General features: G+C 52.1%; 1 protein-coding gene across 12 annotated transcripts in view; it reads left to right on the forward strand.

Moving 5' to 3' along the window:
• SAP30BP (SAP30 binding protein) overlaps positions 1-15,218 on the forward strand; it is a 62,691-nt gene extending 47,473 nt beyond the window's left edge. For 5 of the 12 annotated variants that reach the window (XM_078374662.1, XM_078374667.1, XM_078374663.1 and 2 more), the window contains 9 exons: positions 2,970-3,012; positions 8,440-8,528; positions 10,720-10,811; positions 11,374-11,614; positions 12,076-12,127; positions 13,300-13,358; positions 14,157-14,216; positions 14,552-14,636; positions 14,801-15,218. In XM_078374662.1, coding sequence (XP_078230788.1) covers positions 2,970-3,012; positions 8,440-8,528; positions 10,720-10,811; positions 11,374-11,614; positions 12,076-12,127; positions 13,300-13,358; positions 14,157-14,216; positions 14,552-14,636; positions 14,801-14,982 — 903 coding nt within the window. In that variant the 3' untranslated portion in view covers positions 14,983-15,218. The remainder of the gene's footprint in view (positions 1-2,969; positions 3,013-8,439; positions 8,529-10,719; positions 10,812-11,373; positions 11,615-12,075; positions 12,128-13,299; positions 13,359-14,156; positions 14,217-14,551; positions 14,637-14,800) is intronic. The other 7 variants (XM_054256502.2, XM_078374666.1, XM_002748739.7 and 4 more) reach the window with 3 other exon arrangements.
• Positions 15,219-15,803: the final 585 nt, after the last annotated feature.

Here is a 15,803-nt window from a genome sequence, read left to right on the forward strand (position 1 = left end):
GTATTCCAGGTTCTCCCTGTGTCACCCAGGCTGGAGTGCAGTGGCATGATCATAGTTCACTGTAGCGTTGACCTCCTGGGCTCCAGTGGTCTTCCTGTCTCAGCCTCCCAAGTAGCTGGGACTATAGGCTGGTCTCAAATTCCTGGGCTCAAGCAGTCTGGCCTCCCTCTTGAGGAGGGGATTACAGGCGTGAGCCACCATGCCTGGCCAAGTGGGCACTTTAGGATCCAGAGAACTTAGGTTGTAGTCTTTCTTCTTCCGGAGAAGCTTGGCACAGTGACAGAGGCGCCCAGGGCTCAGCAAGCTCACGGCCCAGCTTGTTGGACTCAGAGGGCAGAAGAATCACATTCTAAACGTGACAAGGTATAGCCGCAGGAGGCAGATTCCCAGCTTGATTCTCCAGAGCCTTCTAGGTCCGAAGGGTGACTGTGACACCAATGGGAATCTGAACCAACACAGATTCCAGCGTCTTCTTAGGAGACCTTAGCGCAGCTCTGGCCACTTCCTGAGTGTGCATGTGGCTTCCGAGCTGTCCAGGCTACTTCATGCGTTTGGTTTAACAGGTTCTCGTAAGGCAGAAGAATCTTCTTGAACTTGTAGTTGGGTCCATAGTCCGTTGGTCAGTACTTTGTTCAGAGGCACTGAGGGTGGATGGCCTGTGGAGCTGGATTCTGCTGCTGGGAAATTGGGTGGGCCTTGTTTCTGGGCCTCAAGTTGGGGACTGAATTAGAGTCCTAGCGTTGTGAGCTTAGGGTATGCTCTGGGCATGCCACACACTTTTGTTGTAGTAAGAGGATAGAAAAGCAAAGACCAGACTAATTGTTAAATTGAAACCCAACTACCCAGTATATTTATGTCTTAGGCATAGAAGGAATAATTGGGGGTGTGGACTGGAGAACAGAGCTAAACGGAAAGACTAAAAGGCATAAAATACTTCCTGTGATTTTGCCCCATCATCTCTTTTCTTCCAGAGACGTGACTCAACAACCTCAGCTGGGCCTGGCAGCACACATACCCCACACACCTTTCCATCTCCAGGGTCACAAAAGCCACAAGAAGCCACTGGGAGGCTCCTAGCCTCTTACATTACCTAAGGAGCCCCTGAAGTGGCAAGTGTGTTTCCCTTTGAAGAGCCATTGTGTGTTCGGTGACACTTCCTGTGGCTTTGGGGTAGATGTGGTAGACTCCCTGTGTGGGGATTGGGCTTCTGCAGTGAGTCCATGAGAAGGGGTGGGCATGGTGTGGTGTGGAACCTTGGGGAAGGGTGAGTGGGGGCTGGAGGAAGAGTTAATGAATGGACAGTCCCGTATGATCAGCCAGCTGGCAGCGGGGAGGTAGGAGCTGATGTTTTCCCATAATCAGCACCCAAAAAGCTGTTCCCTAGGGGGAAATTTAAGGACATTTCACAGCCCCATGTTTTGTTACTGACACTCTGGAACATTGGTTTCTTCAGAGTCACTGCTACAAAGGCATTGTTGTTGGTCCCCTGAGAGACTGGCAGTCTCTGTAGAGCCGCTGATTTATGACTACAACCTGAAGTTGGTGTGGCAGTCCTCCAGGCGCGCCTCCCTGCCCGCTCCCAGCCTCCTCTTTGCCCACCTGATTGGCAGGGAGCAGTGGCCCAAAGAGACGGTTACTAAGCAGCCTGGCCCGGATGTGGTGCCCCGCCAGGTTGAAAGAATAGCTGCAGTGTTCACAGGAATGGGGAATTTGGCCTGTCCCGGCATCAAGAGGGACTTTTTGGGAAGGGGTCTAAGACTGAGTCTAGGCTCGGGGTAGGGAACTGGGTGGCCTCCCTGGCATCCTCCTTTTGAGCCGTGGCGTGGTGTGCCATATCTTTGTGTAAGTGGAGTCTGCGGAGCTCTGCACCTGTCCCCAAGAAGGTCTTGTGCAGGGTGCTTCCTGTCTCTCCTGCCTCACTGATCAGAGGGAAAGGACCTGGTTTCCCACAACTTTCTGTGAACTCTGCTTCTGCTCTTCTGATCATTAGCAAATGTGGCCTTTGACGTTGTTGTTGTAACTGGGTTTGAGGGGCTTGGTGTCAGCAACCCAGAAATGGGGGAAACAGGTGTGTTCTTGCCATTTTACACTTGGGACAATAGAGGCAAGGGAAGACGTGTGACTCGGGGCTTGGACCATGGCCTTCTCAGCATTGAGTTTGGTTTAGATGAAACATTTACTATGGAGTAGTGAAATCCAGAAAACGTCTAGCCTTTGTTCTCCGGTTTCTGCAGGACATGTGAACGTGACTGTCATGGGACAGTGTTTGCATTCAGGATTGGAGGAAGCTTTTCTTTGAAGGGAGTGTAAAGCCATGTAAAGAGAGCTGAGAGCCAGAGAGAGGCTGCCTTGAGCCCAGAACCTCTCTGGAAACCGTGTTCTGTCACTCTTTGAAGGTTCACTACATGCTTGCTCTGAGGTTCCATAAGCTGCCCCTTTATCCTCATGATAAAGCTTCCCTTTTTTGAACCAAAAACAAGAAAAGTCTCTTGGGAGCAGCTAGTCTGCATTTTCATCTCAGGAGTCTGCTGTTACAAAGCAGTCACCTCTTGCTTCCTTGGTACCAGTGGTAGAGGCAGTGGTGTCTGGGCTAGCTGGGGCCTTGAGCTCTGCACTCCATTCAGGCACGCTTCCTTGGACCCAGGAGAGCGCAACAGGCAGGGCATACGTTGTCCAGGTGGCCGAGGCAGGCTTTCTAGCGTGTGTTCTCAGTGTTGGGTTTGGTCACTGAAGAGGCGTGGAGGAGAGACCAGCGTGGTACTCTGGAGCATCCGGCTGCTTCGATGCGGAAAGAAGAGGGTTCAGAGGCTCGGGGGTGCCAGAGGCCCCTGAGGCATCAGCTTACCCTTAGTGTTCCCGGCAGTGCTTTTACCTTTTCTCCATCCTTAAGAACCCTGAGTGGTCTCAGCGGAGAATAGCTGGCTCAGGAGCCCCAGTCTTACCTCCTTGTATTTGTTTATCTTTTGCAGGATAATACAGAAGCAGAAAAGCGAGACCCCCAGGAACTCGTGGGTGAGTATTGGGGGAGTAGGGGGTAGGAGGCGCGTTTCTCAGCCTTGCCCCTAGCAGCCTGGCTTCTGACCATGCCAGGCCTGCCACTTCACAGGGCTTCTGTCTGCTATGAACACCACAGTCCCTTCGGCTCCCTCTCAAGGCCTTTGGCATTTCCTAGGATACCCCGGGTGAGACGCCCAAGGAACAGTTCTTCTTTGGAAATCGTATTCACGGTGGCATTTTATTGGGTTTGGTCAGTTGCCAGCGTTGTCAAGAGGGAATTCAGGGCCCCTTCAGCTGGGAGCGTGTTTTGGTCTCTGCTTCCCTCAGTGCCCGAGGCCTGTCCTCTGTCTTTGCCCCCCCTCCTCCCCCTCTCTGCTGGCATCTGCATGTGGCTCAGGGAGTCAGCATGTGGCCTCTGCTGGCACTTTGCTTTGTCCCCAGGCAGGAACATGCCTCAGCCCTGGAGTCTGGGGCTCTTTGTGACTTGGGAGAGCAGGGACACTCTGTTTCTGGAAAACAGCACACATTATCAAGTCCTGTGCTAGCCCCAGCCTTTTAATCCTTTTAGAAAACCCCCCAGCTCCTTTCACAGGGCTCCCAAAGCCCAACCCAAGGGGAGTTCCCAGTATCTGAATCCAGAGCCCTTGGTGGGGTTGGCCCTCCCTCTCTATGGCAGCCATTACCAGCTCCCCTGCCCATCCCGCTGATCTTCACAAACAGGCTCTTGCCTTCTGCGGTCTTGTCGAGGTGGCTTACTGGCTCCAGCCCTGGAGGTTCAGAGCCCAGGGACCACCTGGAAGTGCTGCTCCAGCACTCAGTCCCTCCCACCCAGGCTTTCTCCCAGTAGGACCTCTCTGCTGGGAGTTGTACTCCGGAGCCTGTTCTCCTTTTCCTGAACTAAAGGAGCTGGGAATCGTTCATTCTGTTTGTTTTTTGAAGACGGATTGGGTGGGAACATGATAACGCTGAGCAGCCCAGACCCTCAGCAGGAGGGCCTTAATCCCTGAGTTCTCTGATGGAGCTTGAGTCTTTCAAATCCTATAAAAATCAGGATTTTCCTAAAACCTAGAGTTTGCTCTTTATTATAAGTGGTGTCTAGGGGTGCAACATTTGGCTTTGAGGGCAGAGGAAGCAGAGTGTGCATCTGCTGGGAAGCCGACGGCCTGCCCTAAGGGGGTGATCCACAGGGTGGGTGTGGATGGGATCCTCGGCCTCTTCTCACCATCACCTGAGCCGACCCTGCTGTTCACTTCGAGAAACCGCACGGCCGGGGATCAGCAAACAGCCTGTCACATGCCAATGCAGATGCCCTCGCTCTTGCTAACGGTGCTGGGGCGGTGGAATGTGTGTGGGCATCAGCCATCTCAGCCCTCAGCTGCTTCCAGGGCCAAATTGTCACTTTTTCTCTCTCTGCCCCTTTTTGGAAATAGCTTTATTGAGATAATTTACATAGAGTAAGATTTGCCAATTTTAAGTGTGCCATTTGATGAATTTTGACAGATGTATATAGTTGCATTAGCCCCCACTACAATCATGATACAGAACATGTCCATCACTCCAAAATGTTCCCTCATGCCTGGACTCTGTTACAGCTGATTCCCTCCCTCAGCCTCGGGCAAGTCGTGATCTACACTCTCCTTACTATAGCTTTGCCTTTTTGAGAATTTCCTATAAATCAGGATCTCCCAGCCCTGGCCCTACTGATACTTTGGGCTGGACGATTGTTTTGGGGTCGTCCTGTGCTTTGTAGGGTGTTAGAGTAGTGTCCTTGGTCTCTACTCCTACATGCCGGAGGCACTCTCCCTCCCCCAGGTGTGAGGATGATCCACGTCTCCAGACATTGCCAAATGTCCCCTTCGGCAGAATTGCCCCCAGTTGAGAACCAGGGATAGAAATGGAGCTAGGGTTTTTGTCTGGCTTCTCACTCAGCACAGCACTTGCGAGGCTCATCCATGTTGTTGGGCATGTCCAGAGTTTCCTTGTGTAGCCAAGTAATATTTCACTGTAAGGATACACCACAGTTTGTTTACTCATTCACCCATGAAGTGGGTTTTTAACCGGCATCATTTTAATGACTTGCCATTCCTCATTGAAGAGTAGCTCGTATAGCTCCTCTTACTGAAGGTGTAATTCGTTGAAGGCAGAGTGGCTTTTATTCATGATGGCGGCGCGTATCAGCCCCTTTGCCTAAGTTTCTTTTGTCCACTCTGGTGTCAAGACTCTCATTGCTTACCAGATAAGAGAAGCGTGTCCATGTGTGTAGACAGCCCTAGCTTTAACAGAACAAGCAGGAGAGCAGAGAAGCCAAGCCACAGGCATCTGCAGCTCTGTAGCCCCTTGACAGAGCCGAGCATGCACACCCTGTCTGTGCCCTCCAGGGCCTCGCTGATGCCCACGCCTGAGCCTGGAGCAGTGGTGCTGGTGTGGCAGTGCAGTTGAGTTCTCTGTGTCACTTAGGAGCTGCAATCACTTGGGACACCCCCAGGGTCCCCTGGGGCCCCCAGCTCACTTCCTCCCTCCCATCCCATCGGCCTGTCCAACTAGCTGCTCCTGTGCAGATCCCTCCCTGGCAGCTGTGGGCACTATGGGTGTTGTCTGACAGGCACGTACCAGGACAACTCATGATGACAGCTGGCTCCTCAAGTCCTAAGTGCGGCTGCCTCTGAGAAAACCCCCATCAGGCCCAGGCAGTAGCCACCACAGACCCAGGCACTGCTTCCAAGTACTGTGGACACATTGCTCTATGTATGTCCTGGAACATGGCTTGAGGCTCTGTCTGCTCATAATAAATGTGGGGCTCATGTCTTCTACTCAGATTCATTCCAGGACTCAGGAAGGAGAGGATCATTGAAGGGTTGCTTCCAAACTCTGTGTTGTACATTTGTATCTAGTTTTCCTGAATGTGTCCCTTTATTTGCCAGCCTGCTTCCTAGGAATTATCTTGTTTCAAGCCCTGGGCTTCAGTGGGGGTTCCTCTCCTCTTATCACACTGTATACCATGTGAGCCCCAGAGTGTGGCTGGGTTGCTGTAGCAACAGGGTCACACCCTGTTTTTCCAAAAGGCTTTTCTGGCAAATGCCAAAGGGCACTCTTTGCGTCTCTGTCGCATGCACACATACGCACTCTCCAGCCCAGGGAAGAACATAACCCTGCTTGTTTATGTGCCCAGTGCCTGCCAGGGCCCTCCTTGCTTTTGTTGCTGCTGCTTGTGAGATAGGACCAGCTCCCCCGAGCTGATTCCGCTCTCCACCAGCTTCTGCAGCCACAGGCTTAGCCCTGTCACCTATTCCAGGGCTGGGAGGAAGGAGGAAGTCAGGAGGAGACTTGAATTCCAGCCATATCTGGGTGTCACCTTTGCTTGAGGAGTCAGACCAAAGGAAGCTGCTGGGCAAAGAGAAGCACTCTGTCCCCTGCTCTTGGGCTGCACTGGCATCTGGGGTCCGCAGCAGGACCTCTGATCAATGTGTCACCCAGTCTCTGTTCTCTTGCCCTCACCCAAAATGGCAGGTTAGTGTTCTGTTCTTGGGGCGCTTCCAACGAGAATCCATTGACAGCAGTGAAAATCAGCACTTGAAGTCTTGTTTTTAGGACAGTGCCAGGCTCAACCCCTGTCTCAGAGTGTATTTGCAGTGTGCATAGGCTTGTCCTGCAGCAGCTGGACTGGCAGAGTCTGGGGGCTTTGTCCCCAGCCCTCCTCAGCACTGCGTTCTTTACAGTAACTGAAACTCCAGGTGGAGATCAAAGCACCTTATCTACTAAGCAAACATTAACCCAGCCTGGGGAGAGGAGAAGGGGCAGGCTCTGTGAAGCCAGCCCGGGCAGCTCAGCAGTGGGGTTAGCTGGGGCCTGCACATAGTAGGTGCCAAGTAAGTGCTTGCTGAGTGTTATTGGTGGTTTGTTCATTCTTTCTCTTCATCCTGCCCCACCCTGCCCTGCCTGCTGTTTGCTCATTGTATGGTCCTTTTCATGAGAGAGTATTTTGAAGAGCACAGACAGAATCTTAACAACAAACAGCCCATTGTCCCAGGGATCCCAAGCAGGATTGCAGGGCCAGGGTGGCCAGAAGCTGCTGGGAAGGAGCTGGAGAGAGCAAGGCCTGCTGGGCAGTGGCAGATCTCTGAGGAAATTATCCCCTGGGGGTTGTGGTTCTTCCCATCAGAATCAGGGCTTTTGTTCTCAGGAATGAGGTGGGTAAGAGAGAGTTGATTGGTTTGTTTTTAAAAGATTCTAAGCTAATAACTATAAAAGATATTTATGCACAAGGCCATTTTGGATGCTTTGGGAACCCTGAGTACTGTTTCTCCTGTAGCCTAGGCGGAGACATACCCAATGTAGGCTGGAGCTGGTTCACATTGTGAGCCTATTGTGCACATCTCTTCCCGGCCTTGGGTTCAGTGACTTCACCTTGGTAGCTTAAATTTGGCCATGGCAGGAGAATTTACACCACAAGAAATGTCAAATCATGCAGATCATGCACCGCCCCCCTTCCCCATCCCCACTCCAGTGACGCCTCCCCACTTCCCCATTACCATGGTGGTTAAACATTTACCAGCACACTGCTGACTCTTTCCTTAAAAGTCTACCATTATGAGCTGGGCACAGTGGCTCATACCCATAATCCCAGCACTTTGAGAGGCAGAGGTAGGAGTATGGCTTGATCCAACGGTTCAAGACCAGCCTTGGCAACATAACAAGACCCCATCTTTACAAAAACTTTTAAGATTAGCCAGGCATGGTGGCATGCGCCTGTAGTCCTTGCTATTCGGGAGGCTGAGACAGGATTGCTTGAGCCCAGGAGTTCCAGGTTGCAGTGAGCTATGATTGTACCACTACACTCTAGCCTGGGTTACAGAGTAAAACCCCCATATCTTTTATTATTTATTTATTTTTTAATTTTATGTATTTTATTTCCTTTCTTGAGACAGAGTCTCACTCTGTCACCCAGGTTGAAGTGTATTAGTGCGATCTTGGCTCACTGAAGCCTCCACCTTCGGGTTCAAGCGATTCTCGAGCCTCAGCCTCTAGAGTAGCAGGGATTACAGGCATGTGTAACCATGCCAGTTGATTTTGTATTTTTAGTAGAGACAGGGTTTCACCATATTAGCCAGGCTGGTCTCACTCCTGACCTCAAATGATCTGCTCACCTTGGCCTCCCAAAATGTTGGGATTATAGGTATGAGAGGAAAAAAGTTAACTGCTACATACTATACCCTCTACCTGGACTTTTCTTCGCTCAAGCTGGCACATGGCCCACCCCTTTTGATCATTCATTCTCAACTCAGATGACACCTCAGAGAGGCCACACCCCACACTCAGTTGTACTGTTTTCATAATGTTTATCCCTACCTGAAAACATTTTATATGCTCATTTTTTTTTTTTGTCCATGTCTGTCCCTTGTGCTAATCCCCCACCTACAGAATTTTTCCCTCTTCTCTCAACAGCCTCCTTTTCTGAAAGAGTTCGGAACATGTCGCCTGATGAAATCAAGATCCCGCCAGAACCTCCTGGCAGATGTTCAAATCACTTACAAGTAAGCATGAGGCTTGGCTACTGAGGCCGGATAGATTAAATAGCCTGGGTTACGTGTTTGGTTTGGTCTTAACCTGAAGAGATCATGGCAGGGAAAGGGACCGAGACGTCTAAAAAGAAACTGCCAGGTGGGAAGGATCCGCTTTATCTCCTATTAGCCTCATCTTGGGAGTTGGCTCCTACACCCACTGCCATGTCCCCTGGTGCTCCTCCAGCAGGGCAGCCCTGGCTTGCTCTCAGTGAGGTCCTAAGCAGAGGTGGAGAAAATAACATAACCTTCTCTGTGCAGCCCTGCTGGGCCAATGGGAGCTTCTCAGAAGGAGCTTTGCTAAGAAACTGAGGAACAATCAGAATGTAAAATAAATTACAGAAATAAAAAAACACAAGCACTTGTAAGTTTTCTATGCTGATTTATTTCTAAAATACTGATTCAGTAGCTTCTTGCCTGACAGAATGTGCAGACCTGACTGGAGATTTTGAAATCCAAAGGACTCGAAGCTTTTAGTGCAGTTACACTCCCTTAGTGGACAGCTGGGGTTTAGCCCATGGCTCTCCTTGTCCCTCTGTGGGTTCCCTTGTGATGAACAATAGAACAGGCACCAATGACTGCACAATCATGGCTCCTGGACCACCTGCTTCACCTTTGATCCTGGAGCTACCACTGGGTGCCTCCGACTACACAGCAAGCCCATGGCACCACCCTAACGGATAGATGATTAATGGGACCTGAGGCTAAAGAATGCAGCAAGCTGGAGGAGGGCCAGAGTTAGGACCGGGGATGCAGCACAGATTCTCTTCCCTTCCTGGAAGTCTCCTCCCATTGCTGAGTTGTCTCCCACCACCACCCTCCAGAATCACATCACCCTCCATGCCAGGCAACCAGACAACAAGCTCCAGCTTGTAAGGACAACTCCAGCAGCCTGCCAAGCAGAGACAGCAGCGACAGCTTCCGATGCTGAATGTGCCTCCTGATGGTGCAAACCATGCCACTTGAGCAAACATTTTAGTTCCTCTGGGTGGTAGAACTGATCTAATGGCCCAGGAGATGCAGCCAAGTCATCTGTAAGACATGGGTCCTCCTCAAGTTGCCGAGCCTTCTATATATGGCTCCCTCCATTACCCTGGAGGAGACAGCTTGGAGGAAAGAGGTTCTTCAGTCTTGGCAATTATATCACAGACCTCTCTACAGTTCAGCTGTTGCTCTGGTCAGTCTCAGTAGAAAGATGTGGCCTCTAACAAGGGGAATGGATCACCCTTCCTGATGTGTCCTAAATATTGTCACCTAGGCCCTTCAGGCCTGCCCACCTGCTTTTGCAGGTGCCTCAGATGTTTTCCTTCTGGAGAATCTATGTTTAACCCCCACTGCAGGGGAGACTGTAGGTAGATCTTGCCCTGGGCCAGTGCCCGCCTTACTGCCATGAGATTGTGGTGTCTTGGGCCTCTTCACTGGCACTTGTCTGTGCTGATGCCATCTACTTTGGGCATCATCTCCATGGGCTGTGGATACCTGTTGCACTGGCCACAGTAGGTGAGCCTGGATCCCTCTGGGTGGTTCTCCACTCTCCCATTGAAAGGCAGGCAATGACCTGTGGGGGAGTTTGGGTGAGAGATAAGCAGTCAGCCCTTGATGCTGTTGATAAACTGGTGTGGACCAGCCACCTGTGAGCCACCCCATAAAAAAGTTTGCAAGACCAGATCCAAAAAACTCTACTCCTGCCTCCCATCAAAAGGACATAGTCCGTCCAAAGTCTCCTCTGGGTCACAGTTCTGCTAAGGATTTGACCTCATGTTAAAATTTAAAACCAGGATTCAGTCCCTGCATATCAACACCAATGCCCTGAACCCTCCTTCGGATGATTCTGGAACTGATTCACTGGTTGGGGCTTTCTTCATTATTTTCTCCGTGGCTCCTCTGCTGTGATATTTTCACTGCTCACTATACTGTCATCAAGAGGCTGTCAGGAAACCTCAGCAATGGAAGCAGCCTGGTCTGAATTTATCTTACTTGTGTGCAGCTCTGGGCAAATGCAGGGTGGAGAAAGAATAGGTTAAATTTTAACATAAGGTCAAGCTGGGCTTTGCATGGCTCTGGAGCCTCACGTTCATGCCGCACAGAGCACTGCTGACCAGGGGCTGGGACAGTGGAGGGACCTGGGCTTCTGTCATACGCGCCCTCTGCTCCTCTTCCATAGGACAAGATCCAGAAGCTTTATGAACGAAAGATAAAGGAGGGAATGGATATGAACTACATTATCCAAAGGAAGAAAGAATTTCGGAACCCCAGGTAAGTTTCCCTTGAGTTGAGCCTGCAGTTTACTGAGTTATTAATGTTGACCTAAGGGCTAAGACGTTCCCAAGGAGGTGGTGCGGAAAAGCCCTGAGCCCAAACCATCACCCACACTTGTCATTACACTGAGTGCCTGCTAGACACAGCAGACTGCATTAACCCAGCCAGAGACTTGCCATTCAAGATTGAGATGAAACACATAAAGCAGTATATACTGAGACCTAGGCTGGGATGAGGGAGACCTAGCCGAGTTCTTGTCCCTTCTCTGAGCCCAAAGCACATGACTTCTCAAGGCCTCTGTCCTCACGGAAGGAATTGGACTGGACAATTACTGTAGGTTCATCTTCCAACTCTAAAAAGCTGATTTTTGCATGTAGGTGAGAGACCTTAGGACCAGAGCTGTGTCTGGTCTTACTCCATTTAATGCTCAAGCTAGTGGCATACTCAGGAAAGAGCATGTCCCTTGTGGGCCTGAGTGTGGTAAGCCCAACCCAACCATGCAGACTGAAGGTCAGTGAGACAAAACTTAGCCATCACCTTGACCCCATGCTCTTCCCAGCCCCCAGTTAACAGGTTCGTCTCCCTGGGAGGGTGGAGGACCATCAGGAAGATTGCTTAGAACCACTGAGCTGGGTTTAAAGGTTTTGAAGATTTTGTGTCAGCCCAGGGAGCTGGATGGTTCAGGTGTCATGCAGGGACGTGGACTTGTGCCTGCTCAGCACCTGTGCTATTCTTCCAGCATCTACGAGAAGCTGATCCAGTTCTGTGCCATTGATGAGCTTGGCACCAACTACCCAAAGGTGCGTCTGGCACATGGGGCTGGAGGGTGATGGGGACACCAGGGTCCTGTGTTTGTTCCATGGGATTTGACCTGCAGCAACAGAAAGGTCCATGGAGTGGCACCGCTGGTTGAAAAGCACAGTCCCCATCTCTTTGGTTTAAGTCCCTATTGTTCCGAAGTAGTCCGATAAAGAGATTTTGGTGGTCATCCTGGTACCTGGCCCCTGACAGGGCCATGTGTGGACCTGCTGCTCCTGTAGGCCCACCTGGGGGTCTCTGGACAGGGGCATCATGCTCCCGTATTCTTTAGTACTTACTGACTGCCCCTTGGCTAGAGACCAGGAATGACAGCCGAGCCCCGGGTAAGGGGATCCCAGGCCAGGAAGCTCCATAGAAAGACTCGGGCATGGAACTTGGGTTTCTGAGTCATTTGTCATCTAATGGTTCCTACTAACTGCAACTTTCGCCTTTTCCTTTGCAGGATATGTTTGATCCCCATGGCTGGTCTGAGGACTCATACTATGAGGCATTAGGTAGACTTTCATCCCTCCTCCCACATACCTCATCCGCCCACCCGACTGTCCCTTTATTTAGTCAGTTGGTTATCCAGATGATACATGTTTCAGGGTCTCCTCTACATCAGGCCGTGTTCAAGGGAGGGAGGGGCTGGGTACAGGCCTGAATGAGATAGACCCACCCCTGACTTAAGAGGCTTATGCCACAGCAAAGAAGACGGAACGTCACGCTAGTAACGCCAGCATCAATGAGTGTTGATGATGACAGAGATGCTGGGTACAGGGAGCTTTGGCAAACAGGGTCATCTAACCTGGCCAAAGGGACAGGAAGGCCTCGCTCGCTGCCGAAACTATTCAAGCTGAGGTTTGAGGAGGCTTAGGGGCCAGGCCGGTGTAGGCAGAATGCTCCAAGGCCAGTGGGAGCACAGCTTTTTTTTTTTTTGAGTCGGAGTTTCACTCATTACCCAGGCTGGAGTGCAATGGCGCGATCTCAGCTCACCACAACCTCCACCTCCTGGGTTCAAGCAATTCTCCTGCCTCAGCCTCCCGAGTAGCTGGGACTACAGGCATGCGCCACCATGCCCAGCTAATTTTTGTATTTTTAGTAGAGACGGGGTTTCATCATGTTGACCAGGATGGTCTCGATGTCTTGACCTTGTGATCCACCCGCCTCGGCCTTCCAAAGTGCTGGGATTATAGGCGTGAGCCACCGCGCCCGGCCGGCTTATTCTTAAGGTACCAGTTTGGGAGAACTGGAGGAATGTCAGAAGGCCCAAACCCCTAGACTATAGGTCCTGAGCCTGCAGCCCATGGGCCTATAGAGGTGCTTTGTGTGGCCTTCATGAATTTTTGTCTTTTAATTTGAATTCATTGCCAACATTTTATATCATAATCTCTCATTCCAGCTTCTCTCAGTCAGTAGGAAGGTAGTCTCCATTGGGCCTGTATTCCCCTGTGCGGCAGTTCACTGGAGCTCAGGAGTAGCTGGCTCTTCCAGATGCAGACGCAGGGCATGCAGCCCTCAAGCCCTGGAGTTGAAGGACCCTGCTGCGCACTGACCAAGGGCTGGTTTCATTTCGCCTAGCACAAAGGACACAGCCCAGTGAGAAGAATGCAGAGATCAGAGTAGGCACCCTCAGCCCAGAGCTGCTCCAGGGCTGCCTTGGTAACAGCTTTTCTTGTCTTCATAGCCAAGGCCCAGAAGATTGAGATGGACAAATTGGAAAAGGCCAAAAAGGAGCGAACAAAAGTAAGTGATGGCAGACCTAGTAGATGAAAACGGCAGATGTGCAGAGTGCGTGGGTCCTGCTGGCTGAGCCCAGAGGTTGTCCAGGCTGCCCCCCATCCTCACCCCATGTCATTACTCAGCGAGGCTCTGACCTCCTCAGCAGGGCCTGTGCACTGAGCAGCCCTGCTGGACTCATGGTGCTCATCTGCTGCCTTGCCCTTGGCATCTTGTTTGCTACATTGTGCCCCCCTTCTTCCCCCACGATTGCAGAGCCTTGGGGGGCTTTGTCTGCTTCGGGTCATGGGTGCCCTCTCCGACCTGAAGGGAGGGAAATAGTTCCCTGAGACAGTGCCAGGCCCAGCTTGCTCTGCTCGGTGAGTTTCTTGGCCTCCAGAGCTGACCCCATTGGCCCGCCTGGGTGCTGCCTATTAGGTCCCATGTTAGGACCCTGAGTGCTACTTGTTCCCCAGCAGTGTGGTCTGGGTTCTTCAGGGAGCATCAGTTTGGCTGTGAGACCAAAGCCTTGTCTCTGGGCATTGTTCCCTTTGTGACCAGCGTCCTGGAGCCGGGCATCAGGACACCAGCTCCTCCCACCTCTGGTTGGGCCTGACCATCCTCAAGCAGCTGCAGCCTCTAGACCGCTTCCCTCACCCCCAGGCAGTGGGGCTGTGGGCCTGGGCGTACTGGTGGCCCTCTGGAGGCACTGGCTGCTGGGCCAGGAATGTGGGAGCTGATTCAAGGGGATGATCGGGGTTTCTCATTCTTAAACCTTCATTGAATCTCCCTTCTCTCTCTTTCCCTCTCCCTTCCAAACCCCAGGCTTGTTGCAGGGACGTGTCTGCAGCGCCTGGGGACCGGAGCTGTCCTTCCCCTGTGCGGGTGGGCGCCGCCTCCTCCTGGGTGTGAGGAGGAGGGGCCTGGCCAAACGGTTCTGGGCTTGTGAGGTGGGGCGGTAGGTGGGGGGTGCTGGGATATACAGAGACCTGGTGATGCCGGGAGGGATCCGATACTGTTTGGAAAGTTTTTTAAGAGTGAAAAGCCCCTTTGGGTTCTTCTTAGACACCTCACCCTCCCCAAGATGGTCACAGCAGAGTTGATTTCCAATGCCTCCTTTGTGTAGTGCCAAGCTCCTGTCCCCCAGGAGCTGACGGATGGCAAAAGGCTGTGGACACCCAGCTTTGCCTGGTCTGATTCTCTTCCTTCTCCCTCTTCAGATTGAATTTGTGACAGGCACCAAGAAAGGCACCACAACCAATGCCACGGCCACCACCACTACCACCGCCAGCACAGCTGTTGCAGGTAGATTACAGAGATGCCCTGCCTCCTTACACACACACATGGAGCCTGGGATGGGCCCCTTTGGTTTCTGCTGCCTAAGCCCCTGCTGGCCCGCTAGGGGAAGGGAAAGAGGGCACCCGCTCCTTGGTAGATCGTGATCCTGACTTCTCTTGCTTTATCTCCAGATGCTCAAAAGAGAAAGAGCAAGTGGGACTCGGCTATCCCAGTGACGACAATAGCCCAGCCCACCATCCTCACCACCACGGCCACCCTGCCAGCTGTTGTCACGGTCACCACCAGCGCCAGCGGCTCCAAGACCACTGTCATCTCTGCTGTGGGCACTATTGTCAAGAAGGCCAAGCAGTGACCCCAGGGGCCACCCTAGGACTTGAAAGGACCATGCAACCCAGTGACCACTGCCCAATGGGAGGTGCCACTTTGTATATTTCAGGACTGGGAACTGCTCCTCAGATGCCACCTGAGAGGAACTTCTTTGTGGCATTCCATCCAGAAGGACATGCAGCGTGGGAGCCGGGCACTGTGGACAGGGTCTGTCCACGCACCACCTGGGGTCTGTTGCCCATTAAAAGTGCCGTATTTTTACCTCTTGGCATCTCAGATGCACTGCTTCTCCTGCATTCTGTTTGCAGGCAAATGTTGAAGCTCATATGTCCCCCATTTTGTTTGGGACTACTGCCTCAGGGTTGACAATAGGGTGATGGAGGCCCAGGATGCTGTTTGGAGGGGTGACCCAAGAGGTCGCCATTGTTACCCATATATGCCTCTGGCCATGGACAGACAGGAGACCCCGAGCCCCGTGTTCGTGCCGTCTGCCACCTTGATCACAAAACCCAGCCAGTTCTCAGGTGATGGCCAAGTTGTGCTCCCTTCGGTGCACTTGAGCACTCCCCACACCAAACCCCTTCTTGGACACACCCAGAATTTTGAAGTCAAGCCAGTTTCCAGAAGGACTGGAATGAGATCCCGACCTGTGCAGGGAGTGGGGAGGCGTCTGTGCCTGGCTAAGGCTGCCCCAGTCCCTCAGTGCCTGGTGAGCACAGCCAGCCAGAGCTGAGCAGCGGGGAGATGAATCACCTCCTGCCCAGGCCAGGCGGCAGCTCATTGTTTACGGGCAAGCCCTGCTCCTGGGAGGGCTCCTGCCACCCCACCCTTCCTCTGCATGTTATC

Source organism: Callithrix jacchus, chromosome 5 (assembly GCF_049354715.1).
Source record: "Callithrix jacchus isolate 240 chromosome 5, calJac240_pri, whole genome shotgun sequence".
NCBI lineage: Eukaryota > Metazoa > Chordata > Mammalia > Primates > Cebidae > Callithrix > Callithrix jacchus.